Source organism: Varanus komodoensis, unplaced genomic scaffold (assembly GCF_004798865.1).
Source record: "Varanus komodoensis strain SLA01 unplaced genomic scaffold, ASM479886v1 scaffold16, whole genome shotgun sequence".
Classification (NCBI taxonomy): domain Eukaryota; kingdom Metazoa; phylum Chordata; class Lepidosauria; order Squamata; family Varanidae; genus Varanus; species Varanus komodoensis.
In genome coordinates, this window is record NW_025335468.1 from 1,316,029 (window position 1) to 1,332,607 (window position 16,579).

Here is a 16,579-nt window from a genome sequence, read left to right on the forward strand (position 1 = left end):
TATGCAGCCACTGCCTAATGATGCCTTAGAGCTTTCCGAACTCGAGGTGGCCTCCAGGCTCCCCTATTCTAGGAGAAAGTCCCCCTAGCTGCGAGTTTTGCGAGACCGATGTTGTGACAGGACAAAAGATGGAGGTTTTGACAGTGACAGGGCTGTGGCACACCTGCTGAATTTTGGCTTGTCCGGTAGCCTTTAATAGCCCCAAACGGCCTGGAGCGCTGCCCTCCGGAGACTGGAAAAGCGGCGTGTAGCTCTTCTGAAGGAGCCAACGCTCGCCAAGGAAGCAGGCGCAAGAGACGCGCGTGCCCTTACCGGGCGGCGCTCACCTCTCGCTCCTCGCTTGCCCCAGGCGGGGAGCTTCTGCTGTGCCGGCTCCGGCCAGTAGAGTGCAGGAGCCACGGAGGCGGGAGGCGGCGGCGGGGGAAGAAGGGGAGGGCGTGAGGGGAGAGGCTGGGACGTCCGCAGAGCCGGAGCGCAGCAACGGCAGCCCAAGTTGAGTGCCAGGCAGCGTGGTGCAGGCCGAGCGCAGCGCCCGCAGGGGGAGGCTGGGAGCGGGTCTCCCCGGCTGAGAGCGCGCCTGCTGGCGCTGCTGCTGCTGCTCCCCAGCTCTGGGTTTGCGTGTGCTTGACGGGTGCCCGCACTCACCTCAGGGCGCGGGTCAGCCGGGGCCACAGTCGAGGGAGCGCCGCCGCCGCCGCCCGAGGTCCCGGGAGAAACGGCTCCGGGGCGCGCGCGCCAGCGGCATCGCACGGCTCGAGGCGCCCTAGCCGGGGGGATGTCCCCCTGCCGGCTCGGCGGCGACTAGTCCGGCCGCTTCGTGCATGGCACAGCTATGGAGGTGGTGGACGAGACGGAGGCTCTGCAGCGCTTCTTCGAAGGTAGGCGAGCGCGAAGCCGGCATACGCGGTGCGAGGGAGGAGCGCCCAGCCACGCGCCCCCCCGCACGCCTCTTCCTTCTCCTCTCACCTCGCCGCCACCTTTGCAGCGCGATTACTGGGGGCCGCCGTGAGTCCTCCCGCCGCGCGCTCGCGGTGTGTGGGTGGGAGCGGCGGCCACTCGTGAAACTGTCGGGTAGCAAGCACTGTGGGTGGAGAGGTGCGGGGTTTTCGTGGAATCCGCGGGACGTCCTGATGGCGGGGCGAGGGACGCGTCTGAGTGTTAAAAAGTGCGTTATATTGTCTCCGGAAAGTCTTGGGGAGGGCGCTGAGCGCAGCAGCCGACATTGCATCAAAGGCTCGCTGAAGACTCCCCTTTCCTCCCCGTGGCTCGCCATCGGGAAAATGGGGACAGGTACTTCCCCACGCGCGGACAGCAGAGTAGCGCCTCGCCGTTTTCTCCACCCTGCTCCGCGCGCGCGTGCGCGCTTTCCTCCACACGCAGGGCTCTTTCTCCTACGTCCCCCCCCCCCCCGGAACTTTATTTATAGGTCTCTTCCCCACCCACTCAAAGTTTAATCTTGAGTTAGGGTGAAGCAGTCATGCACGTAACCATCACGTGTTGCAAGCGACGTTTCAGATACTAGAGCGCTTGTAAGCGCTTGGGTATGCAGGTGCCCGTGTCCCGAAAGTCTCGAGGAAATGGCTTGAACCGAAACGCGGTCTGGCTGGGTGCGGAAGCGTTCGCAAAGGCTGCGGGCGGGCAGCGCTCTGGCGAACTGACTGATCCACGCTGGGCAGAATGTGCATCCTTAGTGGTTGTGGGAGTTGTCTTTAGCCAGAGGACTTCTAAGAGCAGATTCTGCCAGGACCTTTCTCTTTTTACTCTTTATTGACTGACTTTATTTTTATTATTTCTTATCCGTCCTAAATTGTGTCATCTTTTTGGCAGCTTTCAAGAAGCCAGTGTTGGTTGAAAAGGGGTGTATAAAAATACATGACCCCACAATGCAGGGACACTATCACCTTTTCCTGTAGCAGGTATCCCACCCCAGGAATCCAGTTGGCCAGAGCCGAACACCCGACAGGCTCCCTTGTGTGGAAATATTCCTTCCAATCCTAGTCATAAAAATCAGTGCTTTACTGTCCATCCTAGTCCATCTGCTTTGGCCTGGTGCTCTTCAGGTGTTTTTGACTGAAATTTCCAGCAACCCCACCCAGCATGGCCAATGGTCAGGAATGGCGGGAGCTGTTATCCAAGGTACATGGAGGGCCCCAGGCTGAGGAAGGCTGCCTTAGAAGGTGGGAGTGCCCTTTACAATTAAAAGCTGGCTGAATCATGACGCACACTATGTGCTATGTGCAACTGTTTCGTTGGACATGGATCACTATGATGACAGCCTTTTCGGAACCGTTTTGTGTTGGGTTAAATTTTATGTTGCAGTTCCCTAACAGCCACTTCTACAGAAAATTCTAAATATGTTCCTATGTCCTTTCAGGCACGCCACCCATTTGGTTTTAGTAAGTTTGTGCTCACTAAAGAGCATTTACTGATCCAGGAGCTGTAGCTAATTCTGATTTTCTAATGTGTACATGGAAGCACAGTTGTCTCATTCAACTTGTATATGTATGCTTGAATACAACAACCACTTAGGTGTATACATTAATATTTTTTCCAGAAGGGTTGCAGTGTTAACCTGTTGCCCAAAGACAGTAAAAATAGTGTTGCTGCGTCTTAAAGGCTAGTACAGCTTTCAAGAGCTTTCAAGTTTTAGGTTATAATGAGGGTTTCCATCTCTAAGGTGCACCAGGACATTTATTTTCACATTTCTAAAAGTATTGTTGGATGGGACTCTTGTTTTAATGAGGGCTCAACTGCATGTTACACAAGAAGTCTATTTGGATCATCTCATGTTTGCTTTTATTTAAATGCTGCTGCAGGTGGCAGCTAAGCAGTAGGGTTGAGGGAGATTATATTTGACCCTTTCCCTGTACCATTTTCATAATCTAAGTTGCCATTTCCTACCCAGAAGCTGTTGTTAGTGCCACAGGGAAATGTACCCTCCTCTTCTGAGTAGCTAACAGCAGCCTGGACTGTGGTGGACATTATCAAACCCTTAGTAAGATACTAAGTCTTGAACTGAGCTTTCCTTTGTGGACTGGAACATATTGACCAGGCAGGCTTGCATGGCGCACTAACCCTCCCAACAAATAAGTCCTGCCAGGTTGGTTGTTCATTTAACAATGATAGTGTGCTAGACAGAGCTTGTTTTCCCACTTGGTTCCCCAGCTGGTATTCTAGCATCCGTCTCAGCAGAACCTGTCTTGTCTCCCCGTTCCCATTCTAATCACTGCATCTTCCTTCCTTCACAGTCAGGGATTTCTCTCCCAGTGTTTCAAAAACACAGTTGGTTTCATTTTAGAACAATGTTTTGCCCTCTGAGAACTGTGCATTTTTTTCAGTTTTGTTGGTCCTTCAAAGCTGTGGCTATCAGATACATGTAGTCTTGCCTGGTCAATATCCTTGCATGTTTCAGCTGTCAATGGGAGGAAAAGTTGAGGTTTGCATATAGGCGAATATGTGCACAGTTGCCAGGTCCAAGTGCCTAGCTGCCTATTTAAAAGCACCAGTAAACCGGGGGGGGGGGGGGGGGGGAGCTAATGGGAGGGAAGCAGCAACAGCAGGTGTAGCGAAAAGGCTGGGGCAATATTTTCCCCTTAGCAATGTGTGTGTGTGTGTGTGTTTTTTTATTTTTAGTGCTGAACTGACAGCTCTCAGTTCACTCCAACTTTTCAACACTTCCAGACTTTACAGCCACTCCACATGTTTACTTCCCCTCTCCCTTCCCCTACTTTTTCAAGTAGTTATGGTAGCATCCTGACTTTCAACACACACATATCCCAGGCCACAGGAATATATGCAAATTTAATGGTTGTGAAGTAAATGAAGGGGAAATAAATACTTGTGCAGTGACAGAGCAATAGCAGCAGCAGGAATGTTGAACTGACACTTCTTAGAATCTTCCGTCTTTTCAAGCACTTCCAGAAAAGGGAGATATTGAGATCCCCCACCTTCTCATGGCTCTTATTCAGAGCAGTTAATGTGAGTCCCTGATGGGGCACAAATGTCCCCTCCATTTACTTCCCAGCCTTTAAAGTTGCCTATATTTCTGCAGGTCCATTTAGAACTGTCAGGGAACCGCAGTAATCTAGAAAGGACCTGCAATGATACTAAAGTATTTATTTATTTATTTATCTATCTATTTATTAAAAGCTTTTCTAACCCCTGCACCACTAGTGTCTCAGGATGGCTTACAATGAAAAAGATTAAGATAAACAAAGCAACACAGCATCTAGCTAAGATAATAAAACCCCCGATAAAATAATCTAAACATTAAAATGATGGGGAAATTAAAAAAGGTTTTTGCCTGACACCAAAAGTATGACCCCAGCTGAGCATTTGAGGTCCTGAAAATGCAAAATAAAAAGCCAAATAATGATTCTTGGGCCTGCCAAAGCACCAGTTTGGCATCAGTTGAAGGGCAGTCACCAGTGAGATTGTGAAAACAAGTGGCAGGAGGTGGGGTTGCCACATTCGACTACGCAGCTCTGCAGCCATTCTCGTTCGTTATGCACGGAAGGTTGTTGTGTTGTGCAAACCAGTTCAAAGTTTCTTGTTTTTATGAATCTCTTTCTAGTTTCCTTTTCTTTTCTCCCCTTCTTATCTTTTCCACATTTATTTTATGTGGCTCTTCTTTTGTTCAACCCTGTATCTTTTTCTATATTTCCTCTAATATTTGTGTGGTTATTCTTCCACTGAAGTTACCGGTGTTTCTATACCCTTTCCTGGCCACATCTTTTTGTTTGTAGCTTCAGGGTATCTCTCTGAAAATTAACTTACGAATGATGCTTCTCATTTTGTCACATCTCCTGGTGTGCTAAAACCCTGCACCAGAGATTTAGCCATCTTTACCCACTGTTCTTATTGCAAAAAGGTGAGGGATGAGAAATCACCCAGTTATCCTATACAGTTAATTCTTGAGGCACACTCTGTACAGCAACATGTCTGTTGTTGACAGGTAGAATGACAATATAATCTTCTATAGACTTGAGGGTCAGTTTAATACATTGATCATCCTTGGGATTTGACATTGTGCTTCCTTAAAGCTGTCTTTTCCTTGGGGTACATTGTCAGCTGCCTCATATGGTGGTGATGCGGACTAGGAGACTGTATTTATTTATTTTATTTATTTATTAAAACATTTTTATGCCGCCCCATTTGCCGAAGCCTCGGGGCGGCTTACAACAATAAATAAAACCACATAAATTAAAATATACATATAGAATAGTAATAATAATTTAAAATACAATATACACACAATATAAAATAAGCCGCCCTGGCCAGATAAAATTCAGTGGTATTAACATTTAAAATGTTGCTTAAATAAAAAGGTCTTTGCCTGGCACCGAAAAACAAATAACGACGGCGCCAGGCGGACCTCTCTGGGGAGCGCATTCCATAACTTGGGCGCCACCGCTGAGAAAGCCCTCCTCCGAGTAGCCACCCTCCTAATTTGTATGTGGAAATGATCCTGAGTTCAGTTAAATAATTTTCTGTAGAAGTGCGCAGAGGTGTCTAGATTTAACAAATAAAACCCAAGCAGTGTATTTAAGTTTTAGACACTCTTCAACAGATGACCCCTGTGTATTTACAGTGACCCAGTGTAGCTTAGGGGCTAAGAGTGTAGCTAAGCCCAGGGTGTCCTGGACATGTTGTGGAGCACACATTTTATAATCCCTGACCATTTACTGAGACTTCTTGGTGTTATAGTCCAATATATCTGGAGAATATCAGGTTGCCTACCTCTGAGAAATCACCAATTCTCTCATCTCATCCACAAATACAGTGGGTGGCCTTAGCCATCCCAGGTTCTTTCTATCACAGCTTTCTATCCACAGCCTAGGAATGATAATTCTGGCCTACCTTTACTCTGCCTAAGATAAAGCACAGTGTGATGTGCTTTGAATTCTTGAGATTTGGTTTATACGAGAGGTGTTCAATGTATGAAAAAAAAGGAATAAGAAATAATTTTTATTTTTCAATGTAATCCCCCATAACTTCAATACACATTTTGCATCTAGAAATTAACTTTTCAATTCCCTGTAAAAAAATAAATTCTATAGGACTGCACTGTAAAACAGTTGGGGATGCAGCTAGGCTGTGAACATCTGTTATTAAAGGTGGTGGTGGTGGGGTTGCATTTAAGGCAAGAAACATTACATGGCTAAGTTCTGCATAAGTGCAGCAGTTTGGGTTTTAGTTTTTGTTTTTTTAAGAAACCAACATCTGCCAAATTTCTCCCTCTTGCACAACTATTAAAGGCACAAACCTCTTCCAAAGCCAGACATTGTTACCTCTAGGCTACATAGTAAGAATGAAAGAGACCCAGGAACATCTGCTACTGTGAAGTGTGTGCCTAAGTCAACTTATAAACAATCTCTTAATCAGGCTACTTGGAGATCAGTTTGAAACTCCGTCAGCCTTTACAAGTCTGTGTTTCAGGCAAAAAATAGGCTTCATATGAAGAAACAGGCTGAAGATTCTGTTGAAATTACTGATGTCAAGTCATCTTCCTTTAAACATAGAGTCATTCCAAATCACACAACCATTTCTTAAACAGGGATGGATGGGAGGTTGTTCAAAATTAATGTTGCATTCAGATTTCCAAGGAAGTAAGGCTTTATATTTGACTTTCTCACTTGAGGCTGAGCCTTCATTGCATAACATTTTCATATATGAGATAACTTGGAAGTCTTAAGGCCCACTGGGTTAAGTGAGTTACTCTCAGAAAAGTGGAATCAGGATTGTAGTCTTAATATTTGGACTGTGACCCACTGAATTTTTCATGCATCTTCCCGATCCTAGGATCATGGGAAGCTGCTTTATACAGAGTGAGACCATTGGTCTCTCTTGCCGAATATGGTTGACACGGACTGCCAGCTGCTGTCTAGAGTTTTTTGACCCTGCCTGAAGAAGCCTAGGATCAAAATCAGGATCTTCTGCATGGAAAGGATGTACTTCCTATTCCAGCTGTGCACCCATCCCACACACATCTTCTAATGTGTATGGAAGTAAATTTGACTGTTGCTAAAATTTACTAATCTATATATTGCCAAATAGCAATACTGTCTTCTCCTTCCACTGTATTGATAAGTAGGTCAAGTAGGATATTTTTAGTCCCCGAGTTGTATAATTTCCCTCTGTGAATATTTCTGTGATGACTTGGAGAGCAGCATCTTCTCTCCTATGCATTGAAGTTTTCTTTGGTTTGAGCTAGTTCTCTTGTTGTATGTTAGGTGAGAATGAGAGGAGAACGTTCAGCAAAAGAGGCCAACTGTGTCATCTGTGTATAGGGGGCTGCTGATCTCGATTATTTGCCTTCTTTCATATACCCCTAACTATCTTATCTATTCTGTCTTATTCTTGGTGTTCTGATAGCTGATCTTCTGAAAGGATCATTAGCTCTGATTAGATAAATATTGATACCTACATTCTTGATAGTGGATTTTCAGCATGGTTCTTTACCTTACTTATTTTGGGATCCACAAGAGACCTATGGTATTGGGGTTATTAATATGCATTTATAAAATAAAGCTGTTCTGCTAAGTGTTGCTTAAATTTGTTTTGTGTTGTGTTTGCCTTTATTGTGACTATAAAGCTTATAGGGGCTAGAATGGAACTATTTAGAAATGGCTCCTCTTCTGATTTTTTTAAAAACTCAGAAAAGGGCATTCACATGTGATATATTCCGTACTCCAAATTGGGGGCGGGATTTGGACAAATTGTGAAAACATTCTGAAATGAATATGAAAAGTGAATCTACATTAATAACAAAGAAGTCATGCCTAAAACACAAGTTCTTTTTAAAAGTTTCCTGCTGGATGGCAAGCATCATTTAAGATCTAATAGCCATGCAACAACATACAAAATGGTCAGTCTGGTCCAGCAGTCCCCACCTGTCATTGTCAAGTTGGCCAAGTCCAGATGATTAAGAAAGATTACTAATACAGCATAAATTCCTGTAAAATGTTGGAATTGTTGGTTTTATACATTTTATGTTATTTTTTTTATCTCCTGGGCTGCTAATACTTGTTTTTTCTTATGTTTTTATTCTTTTAGAATAATGTAATCAGCCAAGAGAACTCTTGATGTTAGGTGAACTAAACATGTAGAAGACCAAGAATTGTGTATGGCTTCAGACCTCATTATTCATCTTTCAGGCTTATTCAATTATCTTCTTTTTTCATAGCCCACTCCAGGAAGATTGTGAGCAGCCTTAGAGATTCATATGATCACTTTCCCTTTCCTACCCATTCTTTGTTGTTTTTAGTCTGGAATGTACTGAACAATCAGATAGGAAGATCTTAGCTTTTGGGGAGAATTGCCATTGTATTTATGCTGGCTGGGGCATGCTGGGAGTTGTAGGCGATTTCTCTGTCTAAACTTGCATAAATTGAGCCTTTAATCATGTTATTTGGGTACTTGCTGTAAAGCTGATATCTTGAAGAAATATTGAGTTAGTTCAAGTTTGACAGCAGAATTTACAATGTGTGATTGAAATCTGGAATGAACATTGGAGCTAAATGAGCTTGATTATCTTTGCTTCAACAAGCAAAGCAAACAACGTTATATAAATATAAGGTTGTTTCCCCTCTCTCTGCCTCAGGTTTGTCTCAGGAAGTGGCGAGTTCTCCATTGCTGGACATATTTATGCTAAGGGTAGGCACACATCTCTCAAGGAAGCACTTGCTGACCCCTGTGCTGCAGATCCTACATTGAGTAAGGAGCTGGAGTAGATGGCCTCTCAGATCTCTTCCAGCTCAATGAATCTGAGTGGACCAAGTGAACTTCCAGTAGACAATCCAAAGCTTGTTCCAGCCTATTCTGACACTGCAGGGTGAATGCAGGGGAGCACAGTTCTTTCTGTCTTCCCCAGTTGTTTGGCTTCTGTGGAGAACAGGCTTGTAAATATTGATAGCAAATATAGACCTTGAAATCCTTGGAAGCCCATCTCTCTTCAGAGACTGAAATATTTGTGATGTTGGCCTTACCTGCAATGTCTGTGTATTTTGAAGATTGCACATATGTGGTTCCAAGAATTTGTAGGAACTTAAGAACCAGCATTTTGAATCAGACCAAGAGTCTGCCTAGTTCCCCGCCCAGTTTCTGGCATTAGCCATCTGGAGGTATCCAGGAAACTCACAAGCAGGGAATGAAGGTTACTGTCCTCAGACAGCTGGCATTAGTTATATAGTGCCTCTAATCATGGAGGTTTTGTTTAGACATCATGACTAGTAGTAGCTAGTCATTGAAGCGAGTTCTACCCTCTTCTATAGCATAATATAAAACACAATAATACATAAAAATACCAACAGTAGAAAAGATAGGAGACCAGTTACAAATAGCACTTATGAACAGCAAGTAAAATATCTAGGTGAAAAGAAATCTTCTTGGCAGCAGAAGAATACTGGCCTCAGCACAGGGTGACACCCCCCACCCTGCAGGAGAGTGGGGCACCATAGTTGTCAGACCCTCTTGTGAGTTCTTCATGGGAAGAGAGAGGATCCTTAAGGTAGTCTGGTGCCAAGCATCTTGAATTGGGCTTGGCAATAGACTCAGGGCCAGTGACCTTCATTTAAATTGGCAAGATCTGTTCCTTACGCTTTGTTCCAAAATAGTAATTCTTTACTGTATTATTTACTACCTGTACTTTGTGAACTGTCTTGTAGGGCTATACCATGTACAATGCATTGCAGTAATGTAATAGGGATGGTATGAGAATATGAATGACTCTGCCCAAGCTACATCTGACCAGGAGAGATCACCAGCTTAACTTTGTGTCGCCATGGCTGTTCCATTTGTCAAGGTTAGGGACAAATTTAATAACACCTTTAGACTGTAAGCCTGGTTCTTAAGGGAAAGTAAATCACAGTCCAATGGAAGCTAAGCACCATCTACTGGCATAGGCCTATGGTTCTCAAACAACATCTTTGTTTATGGAAATGGTGCTTCATTTTCTCAATCCTCTTCTGGTTCATTGTAGAACCCAGGTAACAGTTTAACACTGATGATCTTTCCTCCATGATTTTTTAAACCCTATAATTAGTCATCTGGATTGGGCCCCTAACATGGGGGTTAGGGAAGCTTCTAAGATTTATATCTGAGGCCTGCACTGGCTCGAGTAAAAAATGATAAGAAGGCATAGCTGCTAGATACATATCTAAAATAATACCTGTTTTGGCCCATTTAAAGTCCCATTTAAAATAATATTAATTCTTATCCTTGCTTATAGTAACCAGTGGCACTGCTGACCTTGCAGTGAGCAGAGCAGGGAGTCCAGGGTCTGTGTGAGGAGAGTGAATGAGCAAGATGGCTGCTTTCTGACCTCCACCTGTGGAGAGTTTTTTGGAGGGGTTACTAATGCCTCAAAAGGCCTTTCACTTGTAGTGGTTTTAGGATTTTGGAGATCCTTAGCATTACTATACAGTCGCTAAACTTTGACTCTAATACCTGTGGCTATTGCCAAGCCCAAGTTAATTTTATATCTTTGCTTAAGATTTAATCATTACTTTTAGAGAGAACTTCTGCAGTGACTTACTCATGTTACAAATACATGTGATGGAGTAACTTCAGCCATCCAATAGTTTGAATGGTGACTTTATGTAACCTCACTCTGAGCCATTCTGTTGGTTCTCTGTTATTTAATAATTAAATACTTCTCATATCTATATTCTTGTCATGTTGAAGGGGCTGTGTAGGCTGTCGTGGAATTTGGATTACATATTTCTGCCCTTTCTGACATGAATACTTGACAAGGGTGTTGTGGTTAAGGACTGTACCATTCATTTCCTTGCCCCTCACTGTAACGGAATAGGAATTTATTGTTTTCCATATCCACAGAAAGTGGTGAGAAAAAGAGAAAAATGGGGAATAGTTTCAGTGCTTGGACAAACATGGATGTGAAAAAGCTCTTGAAGGTATTGTGGTGGACCTAGTGGTGTCACAGCAACCTATGTGGAATGGCTGCCCTCCATGTTTCTGTTTGCAAAAGGAATTGGGCTAGGGAGCGGAAAGAATGTGTAGTTCGAGATACTTCTCCGCTCTTGAATTGGCTTTGTTTTGTCTCTGATAGCAGTCTTCTCATTGGCAGTGAGAAGACTGTGTTGCTCATGGCATCTTAACTCAGATCTAAATGAGCTATACTCGGGGTGGGGCTGGGGGAAAATAATTACTAGCTTATTGCTTAGGCTTGGTGTGGGGGGAAAGAATCAAAAGACCAAGAATGTTTGTGAAGGGAGAAAGTCACCGCAAGGAAGGTAAAGCAGTTAATTTTTAGTCTGCCTTTGGTGCTCAGGGAGTGTTTATGTAGAGCTTTTGTATTTTGTATCAAAGAGAAAGTGGGGAGTATTGGGGAGGGTGGGGGGAGAGAAACAGGCTGACCCTTGGCTGGCATTCTCTGGAAACCCTGCCTTCCTCTCTTCCTAACATGTAAGGGAAACAGTTACAACAGAGCTTAGCTATTTGGGATCCCGCTTGCTTTCTTGGCTAATTTATGAGATAAGAGGTTGTTAAAGAATGTATATTGGGAAGGATGTGCGGAGTAGCTGAAAACGAAGAAGAAATGGTGTACGTGGGGGTGGCGTTGGACAGATGGCTTGGTAATTCTAAGAACTTTAATAGGATGCAAAGAAGGTGATGGTGGAAGCATATACCTGTATATCTGTACAGATAAGAGGCACAGGGAGAGGTGAATACAAAGGAAATTCTGAAATCTGTTAAACTAAAGGGGGTGCTCTACTGCACTCGGGATTGAAATAAACTGATGAGATAGATACAAAGGAAGTGTGTTTTTCTGCCCCTCATTTCATCAGGTAGAAATGGAGCTAGTTTCTTTAACAGCACTGAGAATGTATGTTCAGTGAAACTGAGAAACTTGGCACTTTAAAACCTTTTGCTGAGCAAGTCCCCATGTTCCTACTCAGGTGATTTCTGTAGTTTTGCTATTGACAGTGAGCCTGGAGCCTCTGAGATGGATGCCTGTGCAACACGAATGTGCTATTAGTGTGTGAAGGAGAGTGCTTGTATTAGTGGTCAAAGCAAAGTGTGAGTTTATATGTAGACTATTCCAAGAATACCTCTACTGTGCCTTTCTTACTAGAAGGATTTTCTTTAACAAGCATAATGCTATTTGCTGCCTTTGTGGATTCCATAGGTGAGGGTTTTTTTATGCAGTGAAATGTGAATTTTCTTCATTCACATAATTTTACACAGGGTCCAAACAACATGATCCTATTCTTGTAAACCTCTCATGTTTTCTTACTACCTTTCCTCCTTACTGAGGAAAATTAATTAAGGAGGGAAAGATGGAATAGCTGCACAATGTCTATTGACTGGTAAAACTAGGAACACTTTGTCTGGAAACACCTGAGACTATAATTCAAAACTCATTTACATATTTGAAGGGTCCACTGAAACCAGCAGTTTTAGAAACGTGTGTTTCTAAATTGTGCATCCAGAACGCTTAGTTTTCTGCTTTGTCTTGGAAACTATAGTTCATGAACCCAAGTTGCACAATGATAACAGCAATAATATTCCTCGGTCCGATTTTTTTCACAGACTTAACTTCAATGCCACATTTGCTAACAATTATCCTGATTTGGAACATCAACCAAACTTAAATACAAATTCTCTGGCTGAGCTAGTTTTTATTTTTGCTTTGGCCTTGAAGCATGTTAACATAAAATTTCCAAAAATGTCTAAGTTTTCTTGAGTGAATTGATTAGAATTCTTTGTGCTTATCATTCTTATTTACTTCTGGAGGCACATGTATTGATTGAAATGCCAGTGTGTATTCACGAGGGTGAGGCTTTGGTGGAAGGATGGGAGGAAGAGCTGGTTATGTACAGTGGAAAAGTTAAGTAATCACGCAGTGAACTAGCATAAAATAACCCACTATTAGGACTCCTTTAAGGGTGTATCACTATTAATCCCTCCTCCCGGCAACAGGAGGGAAATACAAAGCGCAAAGAGTTTGGAAGTGCATTATCCATCATTCCAGGTTCGAATGGGAAAAAACTGGAGCTGCTTTTGGAATACAAATGAGACAATACACTGCATACTGTTGTCACCTGTGGCCAGAACCTGCCTGGTGTCATGATCATATTTTTATTTATTTATTTATTTATTTAAACATTTTTATGCCGCCCCATTCACCAAAGCCTCGGGGCAGCTTACAACAACATTTTCAATATTCAACTGAAAATGTGTAGAACTGAATCACAATTCAATATTGAAGCTGGATTGCTATGAAGTGTCCCACCATCCACCATCTCTAGTAATATTTCAGGACATACTTCTAGGGTTCCATCACTTTTATCAAACAAATGCAGGGCTTTTCATTACCACAAGTGCTGTATAACCTTAGCTTGATGTGTTGCTCAAAAATGGCACCGAATAGCCAGTTTGTTTCATAGGCTTAGGGTGTGTTCCTTGTACAGAGGTGTTTTGGGATGTGTCTGAGTCCTCAGGCTGCAAGCTGAGGTCATGTACTGATTGGGTCCCAGCCATCTTGCTCTTTTTAATCTCTTTTCAGTACTGAGGAGCAAGCTTCTAAAAGCGTTGAGAACTTACCCCTCCGTGTAGCTGAGCACAGTAGAAGCACCCTGCATTGGGGAGGGAGGAGGTACAGCTGGCAAGTATTGCATCCAACATGGCAAGATTTCACTGACATGCAGTAAGAAAAAAATGCTGTGCTGCAGAGTTTCCTGTTGGAGCTCAGGTTTTAACTGTACCTATTGAGAGCCTGAGAGGTCCTATGGGATGGCCTCTTATTGTTTAGGACTGACTGGTGCTGTGTCAGAAAGTTAAGAGGCTTTCTGCAAAGTATTTTGCTTAGTGGGGGAAGTCTGTGACAGAAGGGTCTCGGGGAAGCTGGTACAGTACAAACACATGACTGGCCCCTCTCAGTAATCCCCTCACAAACCCAAATCCCGGTGTGTGCCTAATTGGAGTGAGATGCTGTAGAGAGGTGGCAGTCTCCATGCTTGACAGTCACTTCCTCACCCCACCCCACCCTTCCCCTGCCTTTTGGAAAAGGAAAAACCTGCAGGGAGCAACTGCGAGATGCAGACGAGACCTGACAGACAAAGCAGCATGATGTGATGCTAGACCAGGATATTGAGGTCGTGGTTGGCGTGTGACTCCTTGGCTGTTCCTGCTGCACTCAGGATGCGTTGGATCAGAGCAGGTAAATGCATGTAGCAGCAGAGCATTCCCTGGTGAAGCACCAATGCTGGCTGTCTGGCTGCAACACTTGTCTTGTCCCTTTCCATTGTTCTTGTTCTTTGGATTGCAACTGCTTGGGATTTACAGAAAAGCTTCTCTGCAGGAGAGGTTGAGAGGAGGGTGGATCTCTGCAATATCTGCTTCAGTACTCCCAGGAGCAGAGAAATTGTTCCCCTCTATCCATTTTATTAAGGTTGGAGGGGAATGGCTTTCCATGCCAAGGCTATTAACTTGACATTTATTAATGATACATTGAATATGGCTGTGGCTCAGAACTTCCTGCTTTTCTCATGCATACCATCAGAAGCACGGTGCACTTTGGGTGACTTGTCCTTGTGAGAGTCCACTCAGGGTTTTACTTCATAGGAAATGAAATAAAGAGAAGAGCACCATAGTCTTGGTGGGAATACTAAGAGAAATAGATCCCTGGAATTTGGTGAAAGTTACAAGGGTTTGTGTGAGAGGAGAATTGGGGTAGGAAAGCATCATCCTTTCCTCCATGCCAGAACTGTGTGACCATCCAGGACAAGTATGATAAAGGACTGGAACATTTTCCTGTGAGGGTTAGGACTGGAAAATCCAGCAGTTTTGAATGACCTGACTAAAGGAGCCCCTGGCTTTTGGCAAAGTAAAGTGAAGATTTTCCTAAGCATCCAGAGTGAGGACTGGAACTCCTGTGGCTTTTAATAATCGCCTATCCTATGTTGTGTAGGCTGTATAGGATTTGAAAGAGTTGTAAGTTATTCTCAGACTTCTTCCACTTTAATGAACAATTAATTGCAAGAGCAGGGTGCTGTTGCAGGAATAAATTCCTCTTTCTGTTTGGGCCTTTTCACTTCCTTGATCATGATGGTGTTTCTGAAGATCATGTCTGCCTGTGTTCCTCAGTCGGATTCAAAGGGGAGAGATCTCAGAAGGAGTTTACCCTTTACCTATATCTATTAGGCAGTGATTTTCAAACTTCCTGCTGTGAGGGAACCCTTCCTGCATAGATCTGCCTGCCAAGGAACTCCTCCGTGTTTCAGAAGATTCTGGGGAAGGTTCCTTGTTACATATGAAGTTCGTAACTGAGGTTGACAAGGCTGCTGGGCCTTAAAGGTGCAACACACAAACTGTGACAGCAGCTCCAAATGCACCCCACTTTGTAAGCAAAATTGATGGCAAACAAATTGTCTTTCAGGGAGGATGGTCTGCAAATTCCTGTTTTTGTTAAATACCCTCCGGTGCTCCAAGAAGTTCAGGATAGCACACACAGTTCTTTCCCCACAACATTATCCTTGCAAAGTCCTGTGAGGTAGGTTAGATAGTGATAAATAATGACACAACTAGTCCAAGATTTTCCAGTGCAGAGAGGCACAGCAGCCACTTGAAAAGGGGAACCATGCATAACACAAGTAACATAGGAAACTGCCTTATGCTAAATCAGGTTGCTGGTCCAACTAGTTCCACATTGGTCTAGCTAACTCTCAACCTATAGACATAGACTGGTAGCAGTTTTCCAAGGTCTTGGACAGAACTGTTTCCTGGCCATTCCTGGATACTCTCTGTCACTGAGCTATGGTTATTCCCCATCAAACTGAGTGCTGAACATCCTGAAATTCCATGGTTTATTTGGCTAAAACAAATCAAAAACCCATTGCACACCTGTTCATTTATTATGCTCCTGTTAGCCATGTAATGAATTTTACCCATTTACTGTTGGGGATGAGGTGGAGAGAAAAGATAGTACATGCTTCAATATGGGCTGGAAACTTAGTTTTTTACTGAGGTGAGGGGAGATTCCCAGGATGCGAACTCCTTGGCCTAAATCAAGTACAGAATTACGCATATGCACAAAACTGGGTATATATGCTAGTCTTGAGTATATATACTCATGACCTCCTATACTTACTCCCTCCCCCATTGCTCCTCTAACTTGTTCTGCTCTTCTGACATGAAAAGATACGCAAGAATTTGTGGCTGCCTTGCCAATATGTCTTTAGACAGCGCCTCTTCACCCACAGTGCTTTCCATAATGGACGTACACTGTTATACGCAATGGCAGCGAAACAGCTGCCCCTGAACCATGCGTGAAGGTGATGCAATAAACGTACATTCATTGGGAAGCTATGAGTTTTCCCAGATATGAGCTCAACATTCCTTTGCAACTGCATACTGTAGGAGAGTGTTCATAATGGACAGCTTGCTTTTGGGCTGGTTATCTGCCGTGGAGAGTTTTGTCATTGCAGATCTCCTTGAACCCCAGTGGAAAGTGATACATCTAGGATAGTAATGAGTAAGTTATGATGATGAGATTCCCCTCCACCCAAAAGGAAGTTTCCACAATGTATACTGCAGGTTGCTAATACGTCTCCTCTGT

General features: G+C 43.7%; 1 protein-coding gene across 4 annotated transcripts in view; it reads left to right on the forward strand.

The window, feature by feature from the left end:
• The window catches only part of MYRF (myelin regulatory factor), a 126,124-nt gene that overhangs the window by 6,028 nt on the left and 103,517 nt on the right, over nt 1–16,579 (forward strand). For 2 of the 4 annotated variants that reach the window (XM_044425674.1, XM_044425673.1), the window contains exon 1: nt 473–878. The exons of 1 other annotated variant lie outside the window; for it this stretch is intronic. In XM_044425674.1, coding sequence (XP_044281609.1) covers nt 833–878 — 46 coding nt within the window. In that variant the 5' untranslated portion in view covers nt 473–832. Of the gene's footprint in view, nt 1–471; nt 879–16,579 lie in introns of those variants that run through there. One more of the 4 variants, XM_044425672.1, reaches the window with a different exon arrangement.